Source organism: Acomys minous, assembly GCF_964271855.1.
Source record: "Acomys minous genome assembly, chromosome: 17".
Taxonomy (NCBI): domain Eukaryota; kingdom Metazoa; phylum Chordata; class Mammalia; order Rodentia; family Muridae; genus Acomys; species Acomys minous.
In genome coordinates, this window is record NC_140500.1 from 21282850 (window position 1) to 21294208 (window position 11359).

The 11359-nt window shown below is 48.9% G+C and overlaps 1 protein-coding gene across 1 annotated transcript; it reads left to right on the forward strand.

Annotated features, from left to right (window-relative positions):
- Window positions 1-372: 372 nt before the first annotated feature.
- LOC311588390 (tubulin alpha-3 chain) lies at window positions 373-8601 on the forward strand. Its single transcript, XM_084765965.1, has 5 exons — window positions 373-528; window positions 5294-5516; window positions 5738-5886; window positions 6610-7290; window positions 8211-8601. The coding sequence occupies exons 1-5, from the start codon at window positions 526-528 to the stop codon at window positions 8505-8507; spliced, it is 1353 nt and encodes a 450-aa protein (XP_084622091.1). The 5' UTR covers window positions 373-525; the 3' UTR covers window positions 8508-8601.
- Window positions 8602-11359: the final 2758 nt, after the last annotated feature.

The window sequence follows — 11359 nt, forward strand, 5'->3', positions numbered from 1 at the left end:
CGCTGGGTCGCAACGCAGGACTCGACAGGTGCCCAGAAACTCAAGTCTCTGAAGAAGTGGGATCTACAGCTTTTCTGCACCAGGTGAGGTAAGGCGGTGTGAGGTGAGGTGAAGTGAGAGCAGGAAAAGCAAGGACTGAGGGATGCACGTGTGCGCATCTGCAAGGGAGTCCCCCTCCCCCGCGCATGCGCACACCAGCAAGGGCCCCAACACCCCGCCTGTGCTGACCTAAACTGGATATCGGGGACGCGCGGACCCCCAGTCTCCAACTGCTCTTCAGTGCTCGTCCCCCTCCAGCCACTCCAGAGCATTCCCGCCAAAGCCACATCCAATCAGAAAGTGCCAGCACAGCCACATCCAATCCTAAGTGAGATGTGGGGCCTAAGCCCGCCCCTGGGGCGCTCTGGGCCAATGAGCCCCCGCGCATGCGGCCTGGGCTGTTGAGCGCGCAGGCGAGAGGCGGTTGAGGACAGTGGTGAGGAACGGCTGAGGAGGCGGCAGCGGAGCTGGTGTGCGGAGTTCAGCATGGTGAGAGCCGCCCCAGGCCGCGCTGGCCGGGCTCAGGGCGTCTGAGGGTGGGTGGTTCCCACGGGAGGGAGACCGCCATCTCCTCAGAGCCTGGGGCTTCCTCCTAGCCCGGGCTCCTGCGAGGGTGAGCGGAGGCAAAGCAGCCCAGGAGTGCGCGCTTTCCTCCTGACTCCGCACACGCGAGTGCGAGCGACATGCGCCTGTGTTAGGTCCTGTGAGGAGCCAGGCTGGTGGGGTGCAGCTCCTGCGTGCAGTCCCTGCAGGGTGGAGAGGGCACGAGAGTTTGAGGTCAGCCCCACCTCATAGGATTCCAGTCTCAGGAAAATGCAACAAAAGTGGTGGCAGATAAGGATGTTTTGTTTTGTTTTTTGGGTCTTTGTTTTTTTGAGAAGGAGTTTGTTTTCTGATACCCGTTCCCTTGAGTAGAGAACAAGCAATGGTGTTGGTTCCAGAAGAATCTAGAAGCTACCAATCTTTCTGGTCTAGTGTTCACCGCAGGAAAGTGAAAGTTACTGAGCCCCAAAGAGCTCAACCTGTGTTGGGCTTGCGTTCACTATGAGGGGGCTGGGCAGGCATGAATACCTGGTAGCCCAGCCTCTGCCTCCTCTGTATTGGATCACAGACCACCAGCTCCGACGAGCTTCTTTTTGTTGTTGTTATTGTTAAAGATCTATTTATGTATTTTATGGACATGAGTGCTCTGTCTTCATGAACACCAGAAGAGGGCATCAGATCCCATTACAGATGGTTGCAAGCCACAAGGTGGTTGGTTGCTGGGAATTGAACTCAGGACCTCTGGAAGAGCAGCTAATGCTCTTAAACGCCGAGCCATCTCTCCAGCCTCCAAAAGATTGTGTGTGTGTGTGTGTGTGTTGTGGCTACTGTTTTTCATGTTATGTGGTTTGTAAGTGGGATCTGAGATGTGTGCTGAGGCACGTCATAATCCCAAGCACTCAGTGGGCAGAGGCAGGAAAACTGTTTGAAATCGTCCATGTGTGTCTGTGAGAGCTATTTCCCAGAGAGGCCAGAAGAGGGCATTGAAGACCCAGGAGCTGCAGTCAGGCAGTTGTGAGCTTAGGAACCACACTGCTCCTGTCAGGAGAGGGTTCTCTTAACAATCTCACCAACAGAGAGAACCCAGCAGAAAACTTCTTAAGGCCTTGTATTCACTGAAAAGGGACACATAACAAATAACGTGAAAACTAACTCTAAACAGCCAGAATTTGTCTTTGTTTCTGAACAGGATCTCACCATCCATGTTAAACCTCAAACTCATTTTTGCCACAGCCTCCTCACTGTCATGTAACCACCATGCCTGGCTTGATCATTATTTTTTCACTAAAAAATGTTTTTTCTTGTTAAGAAACTTTAATCCCATCATTTTGTTTCTAGGACACAATCCTTGATGTGCCTGGAACTTGGCAGCATGTTGTTGTTTTAACTGAGAATCCCAAATTGATCTATTTTACCAATAAAGACTCAGGAGCCAGATGCTGGGGTGAAAAGACGGCTAGTTTAGTGAGGCAGAGAAAGCACCCTGCTGACCTTCCTACTTCTCTATGTCCCGATGGAAAAAACCCAAAAGGCTCACTAGCTCCGCTGACAGCCCAGGAAGAAAAAGCCCATGACCAAAGGTTTGCTAGCTCAAAGTCCAAAAAAACCAAAGGCCAAGGAGCTGAAGAGCTAAAGAGCTAAGAGCCAAAGAGATAAAAGCTAAAGAGCAAAAAACAAACAGACAAGAGCTCAAGCTAAGCTCCCAAGCTCAGCCACTTCTACTTCCACATGCTGTCTTAAATACCCCTCAGCTCAAAGTCTCTGCTGCTCTTCCATCCCTGGAAGCTGGTTTCTTGCTCCACCTCTTGACCTAGGGTTAACTTTACTAAATCCTATGTATGGAAAGCTCTTGGATTAAAGGTGTGTGCTCAGGTTCAACCATGCCAAACAAAAGACAAGTTTCTACAATTGACAATCTCAGGGATCAGAGTGGGTTCAAAGGCAAGTTTATCAAATACCCTGCAACAGCATGTGCTAATCTGCTCTCTGTTGCTGTGATTAAACACTGACCAAAGCAACTTGGGGGAGGATTTCATTGGCTTACAGGTTGGTCTGTGATCAGGACACCTAGGCAGGAACTGAAGGAGACCATGGAGGAATACTATTTACTGCCTTGCTCAGCTGGCTCTAAGTAGCCCAGGCCTTGTACTGCCCATTGTGGGGTGGGGCCTCCCAGGTGGGGCCCCCCCACATCAATCATTAATAAAGATAATGTACATGCCTATAATCTCAGCACTTGGGGAGGCGGAGGCAGGCAGATCTCTATGAATGTGAGGCCAGCCTGTTCTATACAGCGAGTCCAGGACAGCCAAGCCTACACAGAGAAACTCTTGTCAAAAAACTTTTTAAAGAACTGCCCCACAGACACATTCACATCCCCTTTCTCAGGTGGCTCTAGTTTGTGGCAAATTAAACAAAGCTAATTAGCACAGTGTTTTTGGATTTGCCTTTTGAAATTATCCTTTGAAAGCCTGAATTACCTTCAAATTAAGTAAAATCCTATTATTTGCCTCAAAAAAATCTTTTCTGTTGCTTTGAAAAATCTTTGTAATTGTTCTTTGGGGGTGGGGGGCTGCAGGGAGAAGAAGCCTTGCTGCGCCTTTAAGAAATAAAGAACTATATTTGCTTTAATTTTTTTTATTACATCTGTTTAAATAAATGTGCATGAGGCTACCAGTGGAGATCAGAAGACAACTTACAGAAGAGAATTCTCTTTTTCTACAAGTAGGTCCCAGAGATGAAAACAGGTTGTCAAGTTTGGCAGTAAGTGCCTTTAACCACTGACCATCTCACAAGACCTGTATTTGCTTTTATTAAGAAACTGGTGTCCGGGCATAGTGGCATATGCCTTTAACCCCACAACCCCAGAGGCAGAAGCTTTATCTTTGTGAGTTTGAGTCAGCCAGACTTATATGGTGTCACCCTGTCTCCAAACAAAAGAAAGAAAAAGAGAGTTGTCCGGAAATTAGAGAGCAGGGGGTTGGGCCTTTGCAGCCCTCAGTGCATCACAAAGCAGCCACCTGTAAAGCTCAGAGAGGACTCTGAGGCCTATCCGAGGGGTAGAAACACTCTTAGTAAATGCCCCTTCCTGTCCTCTAGACAGCAGTTGACACCTACTGTTTGCGGCGGTCGATGAAACAGTCGCTGTTCCACTCTTCAGTTGCCCACAAACAGGAGTCACTTACTGCTCATGCTACTAAGTGAGCTTCTGCTCCTGAGAGGTAGCGCGCTGGACGGTGCATACCATGTTTCATAGCCGAAGCGTGCATGAGTACAAGCAGCAAGAACATGCATGCAGTTTGCATGACATTGCAATGGTGTTCTCTGTGAAATTATGCTCAAGGACCCATGGTTGACAAAAACATAAAGTTTATATCCACATTGTTAGCTAGCCATGCTCCTTAGGGAGGACACACTTTCTATAGCTTATATAATGTGACATACTCCTGAAAATATTATTTGACCTCTACATATTTGTGGGGATAACTTGTTTAAGATTGAGCAGTTTTCAGCTGGCGTGGTGGCGCACGCCTTTAATCCTAGCACTCGGGAGGCAGAGGCAGGCAGACTGCTGTGAGTTCGAGGCCAGCCTGGTCTACAAAGTGAGTCCAGGATGGCCAAGGATACACAGAGAAACCCTGTCTCGGAAAAAAAAAAAAAAAGATTGAGCAGTTGGTTGCTGAGTGTAGTTAGGCCCTTAACATGAAATAGGTATTCCATTTACAATAAATAGATTGACAAAAATGTACAACTTATAAATGTAGGGCTAAAGAACCCATAAGTTGGATACATGCCTATAATCCCTGCGCTCTGTATGTTGAGGCAGGAAGATTGCAGTTTTGAGGCTAGCCTGGGCTATATAGCCATTCCCTCAAGTTTTTAAATATAAAACTCAGGATAGTGCAGCATCTCACTGCATTAACAATGTTGGGGAGTGTTACATTCTGAGGCCTGAAAGGAAGAGTGATTGCTCTAAGTGGGGTGGTATCTTTGTGAAGATTACTAGCTGACTAATAACAGATGTGTACCAGCATCCAGGTACACAGTGGGAATGGAGAGAGGGCTGATCTAGATGAGCAGATAGAAGACACTGTGACTAGGCTTTAGTTGGGTGACTAAGGCCTATTATATCATTCCTTCCTGAGTTTATCTTATCATTTTGTCAGGCCACAGTTAAAATCTGATAGAGTTTTCTGAGAATTACTCTGACTATTGCCAGTGAGCTGTTGACAATGCATGGCTTCCAAGTCCTAAACTAACCAGGTTTTTGAGAGTGGCAAACATCTATGCTTTGGACCTAACTGCTACAGACAGATTGGTGAGCCTGATGTGGTGGCCCCCACTGGAGAGGCTGCGGCAAAAGCATTGCCACTGAGTGGAGGTCAGTCAGGGTTAGTTGAGCGCAAACAAGGTGCTTAATCTCTCTGTATAACTGTGTGTGTGTGTGTGTGTGTGTGTGCACGCGCGCGCGCGCGCGTGCTTTGAGATAGGGTTGGACATGCACTCTACCTAATCTTTGCTTCTGAGTACTGGGATCATGGCTTGCACAACCACACCTATGGGCAGTTTTAATAGAGAGAAAAGGAACACCCGAGCCACTGTTGTAAATAAAGCCTGAAGAGAGATACTGAGGTACTATACATAATTATCTGTCTGTCAGTCATACAGGTTCACGTGAGCCAGAGAGTCAAGTGTCTGTTCTGTTTTCCAGCGTGAGTGTATCTCTATCCACGTGGGGCAGGCAGGCGTCCAGATTGGCAATGCCTGCTGGGAGTTGTACTGCCTTGAACATGGTATTCAGCCTGACGGTCAGATGCCAAGTGACAAAACCATTGGCGGCGGGGACGACTCCTTCAACACATTCTTCAGTGAGACTGGAGCTGGCAAGCACGTGCCCAGAGCAGTGTTTGTGGACCTGGAGCCCACTGTGGTCGGTAGGTGCCTGGGCCCTGGGTGGAGGCTTTCCTGGCAGAGTGGCAGAAGCCCACTGAAACCTCTGCAGAAGAGCCAGGCTGTGCACTGTGTGCTGGGGCCTAGTTAATAAGAACCGGAGAGTGTCATGTGTGGTGTCTGTGTCCCCAAAGGCCAGGAGACCCTGGAGACAGACATGCACAGTGGAACTGAAAGACTCACAGAGCACATGGTCTCTCTCTAGATGAAGTGCGCACAGGAACCTACAGGCAGCTCTTCCACCCAGAGCAGCTGATCACTGGGAAGGAAGATGCGGCCAACAACTATGCGCGAGGCCACTATACCATTGGCAAGGAGATTGTCGACCTGGTCCTGGACCGCATCCGGAAACTGGTGAGAGGATCGCAGAGGAGGCTCCGTGTGGCGCTTGTCCTGGCCCAGAGAGTCAGCGTTAATGGTGGTGGGGTCACTGTCTTGTTGGGTTACCGTTGCTGTGGTGAAGCACCATGAGCAGAGCATCATGGGGAGGAAAGGGTTTAACTAGCTTCCACTTCCACAGCTCTGCTCATCATGGAAGGAAGTCAGGGCAGGAACTAAAAAATGCAGGACCCTGGAGGCAGGAGCTGATGCAGAGGCCATGGAGGGGCGCTGCTTACTGGCTTGCTCCCTTTAGCTTGCTCAGCCTGCTTCCTTACAGGGCCCTGGACCACCAGCCCAGGGATGGCACAATGGCCTGTGCCCTCCCCCACCAATCACTAATTAAGAAAATGCTTTAAAGACTTCCAACAACCTGATCATTTGAGGCTTTTTTTTTTTTAATGAAGGATCCGTCCTCTCAGATGACTGTAGCTTGTGTCAGGTTGGCATAAAACTGTCAAGCACGGTCATTTTGGGAAATCTGTGAGAGTGAGGACTATATCATGAGTTTACCAAAACATCCTACACACAGCCTGTGCTGAGACGCATCCACGGTGTTCCTTGTATTCCAAGTGCCCCTGTGTGTTGTAGACAGTCTGAACTGGATCAGTTTGCAGAAACAGAAGTCACAAATGCAGGGCGTTGAGGGCATGGTGTGGCTCTGCGGTCACTGGCTTACACGCTCTGGCTTTCCCACAGGCAGATCTGTGCACAGGACTTCAGGGCTTCCTCATCTTCCACAGCTTTGGAGGCGGCACAGGATCTGGGTTCGCGTCTCTGCTCATGGAGCGGCTTTCGGTGGACTACGGCAAGAAGTCCAAGCTGGAGTTTGCCATCTACCCCGCCCCCCAGGTGTCCACAGCGGTCGTGGAGCCCTACAACTCCATCCTGACCACACACACGACGCTGGAACATTCTGACTGTGCTTTCATGGTGGACAACGAAGCCATCTATGACATCTGCCGGCGCAACCTGGATATCGAGCGTCCCACGTACACCAACCTCAATCGTCTGATTGGGCAGATCGTGTCATCCATCACAGCCTCCCTGAGGTTTGATGGGGCCCTGAATGTGGACCTGACAGAATTCCAGACCAACCTGGTGCCATACCCTCGCATCCACTTCCCGCTGGCTACCTACGCCCCGGTCATCTCCGCTGAGAAGGCGTACCATGAGCAGCTGTCAGTGGCAGAGATCACCAACGCTTGCTTCGAGCCAGCCAACCAGATGGTCAAGTGTGACCCTCGCCATGGCAAATACATGGCCTGCTGCATGCTGTACAGGGGCGACGTGGTCCCGAAGGATGTCAATGCGGCTATTGCCACCATCAAGACCAAGCGCACCATCCAGTTTGTGGATTGGTGCCCAACGGGATTTAAGGTAGGATGGGTGTTGTGACACTATATCTGAGCAAGCGACAGTCTGTGGGAAGAAGTCCCCTTTCCATGTCAGGCTCCAAAGAAAGCATGTGTAGTGAGTAGTTAAGGTGCTAAGTGATGTGACACTTGTGAATAATCCTGGGAACCCTTTTCTTAGAATTGTCAACTACCAACCCTTCTTTCTTGTTTTGGTTTATTCTTGCGGGGTGTGGTGGTGGTCTCTGGCTTTTTCAAAACAGGGTTTCTCTGTGTAGCCCTCACTGTTCTGGAAATTACTATGTAACCAGGATGTCCTCAAACTCAGAGACATCCCCCTGCCTCTGCCCTCTTAATGTTGGGATTAAAGCATGCAGCACCATCTCCAGGCCCCAAACCTTACTTCCTTCTTTTCTTTCTTTTTTTCTTTTCTTTCTATTAAGATTTATTTATTTTGTATACAGTGCTTTGCCTGCATGTACACCAGCAGGCAAGAAGAGAGCATCAGATCACATTACAGATGGTTGTGTACCACCTTGTGGTTCCTGGGAATTGAACCCATGACCTTTGGAAGAACAGCCAGTGCTCTAAACCTCTGAGCCATCTCTTCTGCCCCCAAATCTTATTTCTTACACCTGCAGAGCTGCATGCTTGTTTTCTACACATGAAGATTTCTGTCAGTTTTCTTTTCACTAAGCACACAGTATGCCTTGGGTAGGCTTCTCCTTTTTGGCCTTTATTGTACTGTGAGGTGTAGGTCAATTCAGTGTGTTGTTCCCAGTTTGGCCTTGTTGGTTCAAGTAAGTACTTTAAAATCTTCTATTCAATCCCCAAAGGATGGTATGAGTATTTGTACTTTGAGAAGGGTCCAGAGTTGCCAACTTGGAGTGAACTATCTTTTCTGGTGTCACTATAAACTTTACTGCCTTTCTCCTTCTCTGGCAGGTGGGCATCAACTACCAGCCCCCCACCGTGGTCCCTGGGGGAGACCTGGCCAAGGTGCAGCGGGCCGTGTGCATGCTCAGCAACACCACTGCCATCGCAGAGGCCTGGGCCCGCCTGGACCACAAGTTTGACCTCATGTACGCCAAGCGGGCCTTTGTGCACTGGTACGTGGGAGAAGGCATGGAGGAAGGGGAGTTCTCAGAGGCCCGCGAGGACCTGGCAGCTCTGGAGAAGGATTATGAAGAGGTGGGCGTGGATTCCGTGGAAGCAGAGGCTGAAGAAGGGGAGGAATACTGAGTGTGTGGCTCTGCCTGGCAGCCATCTGCTTATGTCTTCCCCACCACTGACACTAAAGCATGTATTTACTTATTAAAATGTCTGTATTGAGGTAGTTCCTGCCTTGTGTGCTGAGCTTTCTAACACAACTCCTTTCTAGATACCTGCCTTTTCCAAGTAAGTTTTTCTGAGGAGATCATACTAGATTTTTCCTAAGAAACAATAAACGTGTCTGTATTTTCAGTTGTAAGTTCTAAATGAGGACATTAGGATAAACTGCCTTATTTATAAATACTGCTTGATTGGCACAGAAATTAATTTTTGCCGTGTCTTGAGCTGCTGGGGACAGGTCCCCTGGCCTTCACGAGTGTGTCTTGGGGCTGTGGAAGCTCCGTGTATGACACACTCCACTGATATGATTGTCTTTTTTTTTCCTGCTGTCACTTTGCTGTTGGCGGTAACGCAGAACCACCCACTGTACCCTCTATCAAGCCCTATTCCTGGAATGGAATTAAGCAGTGAGTACTTGTCTTAGCAGAGTCTTTCATGCAAGAAGCAAGCACTTTTCAGTCAAGTGCTGCTGAGGACCATATGCAGTTGCTCCATGCTAGTCAACCGGTAGTTATGTTAGGTGCACAAATGAACCACGCCTACATATAAAGGCACGTATCTTCCAAAGTGACTGGTGCCTTCTTGAGGTCAATATGAAACTTCTGTGAGGGTTCCAAGTAGTCTTGAGTACAGCCAAGGACAGGACATCTCCAGGTTTGGGCTGTTCTGTCCCATTTTCCTGCTGGTGCTAAGCAAACTGCTTTTCCTTTTCCAGGCCTCAGTGTCCCCTGATATTTAGCATGTAGTGCTTCTTTGAAAGGACCACAGGGGGTCCATCCTCCCGATATAGCAGCACAGGTTTGTGCCTCTACAGACTTCCTGAGAAAGACAGCCCAAGGGGAGGCTCTTGGCTGGCCCACTGTCCGGGGCTGTGGGGCCTGCCTTCTAAGTCCATGTACTGCTCGAACTCTGAGAGCTGCTTTAAGTATGTGAGCACCCACACCAGCAGAGGATGGCAGCACCACGTCCTGATAAGGAAGCCTTGAGCACTGGTGTGAGCACAGACTGCCAGAAGGGCCAAGGGCGCTCATTCTGCTCTGCAGCTGTGACAGAGGAGCTCACTGCCTTTGTCACAGGAGAATGCCTTCTGGGGAGCAGACCGTATTCAGCGTGTGTTAGAGCTATGTAAGCTTGGCTTCAGGCCAGGAGCCAGGCCTGCTGAGCTGAGACAGTGAGACCACACCAGCCTTGTCATCCAGTATGAGCCTACTGTCCTGTGTTGCTCTCTGGCCTTTTGGGGCTTACCACCCCCCTCCCATACCCCCACCCCCACTCTCCTCTTTTGCTCCTCCAATTCTTTTCTACCTTTTATAATGAACACTAAGAGGCCTTTTTTTAGAACTGTGTTTGAACTAGATACCTATTTTAATTGACTATTCTCAACCTGCTTCCTGAGATTTAAATAACAGTGATAATTTTGATGACTAAAAAAGGAATCACAGGGTTAATAGGAGGTTTAGTTAAGAACATAATGGACAAGCATGAATGTGGAGAGATGACGTCACCATGGGACCCTGGTGAATGCTATGTCCCTTTCAGGTCTTTCCTCCTCCACAGATGGCTGTTACATCCCGCATCATCAGAAGTACTGAGAGGCAGCTGTGGAAAAATATATGGCAATGGAGTTCAAAGGACAAGTGAAAAATAATGATTTTTATAAACAGGGGCAGCCACTGCTCAGGAAGTATACGAGGCTAAAAGTAATTAGAACAGAATTGGGGCCATCATGGGGAGAGCCTGAATTGAGAGTGTGCTAATGGCTGATGAGTGTTTTAGAATGTGGTGAATTGAGGATGCTGGTGTCAAAGGGAGAAGGATGGGTGGAGAGAAAGAATAGAAAAAGGCAAAGTACCAATGTAGAGAACGGCCCTGAAGGACACTGGCCATAAAACCAGCACAGCAATGCCCACAGCTGTGGGACCAGGTGGAAAAGAACAGAGTCATCCTCATGGTGACAGGAGCCATTGCAGAGCAGGGCCCTCCTGAGGTGGAGAGTCACAGCTCTCCTGGAGCCGGCAGCTCCTAGTCTGCAGTAGTTGGGGGGGCTCAGGGCCTAGGCCTTTTGGGACCCCTATGGTGTGGCCTTTCTCTGTTAATACCCCGATGGCAGTCTCTCCTTACAGCTAGCTGTTAAGATCCACAGAGCTTGTAATAATACAAGAATTGCCCCACAGACCACTTGGGCACCAATCTCAGTGGGCTATTGATGGGTTCCTATGCCACGCCCAAAGAGTGACCGTGGCCAGGGACACAGTGGACTTGGGAGCTTCTAATGCAGGCTTTTTATAAGAAAACCCATAACCAGGTAACAACCAGGTAACCACGTGGGAAGCAAGAGGAGGGCAGCATTACGTCACTCTGACTAGATGAACACAAGAAGAATCTATTTTGTTCTGAGCACAACGTCCAGGTGGCTGGACAATGCATTTTGAGCTGATTGGCTGGGATTTAGGGCAGGGGAGCTCTGGGGGGCTTTCCAGCTCTCTGGGACTAAGGAGCAAAGCAGGACGTTGCAGCCTGAACTCCAGTAGAACATCATTTATCCTTAACCCAAGCATTTATCGCATGCATTTACCACCTGTTGTTACACTGTAAGCAGCAAGCAGTGAGCCTTCCTGGTTTCAGGTCTATAGGGCCTAAGAATTGTAAGCAGATTCCAACAAGCTTAGCAAAGAGCCCCATGTGAAGATGAATCTCAATGAACCTTTTCTTTTCTTTTTTTTCTTTTCTTTTTTTTTTTTTGTGAGGTTTTTGTGTGTGTG

What these genes read in the sequence shown, in the direction of transcription:
- LOC311588390 (XM_084765965.1), top strand. An exon ending in CCTGGAGCCCACTGTGGTCG is followed by an intron (nt 5,517 to 5,737) that starts GTAGGTGCCTGG and finishes GTCTCTCTCTAG; the next exon opens with ATGAAGTGCGCACAGGAACC. An exon ending in GGTGCCCAACGGGATTTAAG is followed by an intron (nt 7,291 to 8,210) that starts GTAGGATGGGTG and finishes CTTCTCTGGCAG; the next exon opens with GTGGGCATCAACTACCAGCC.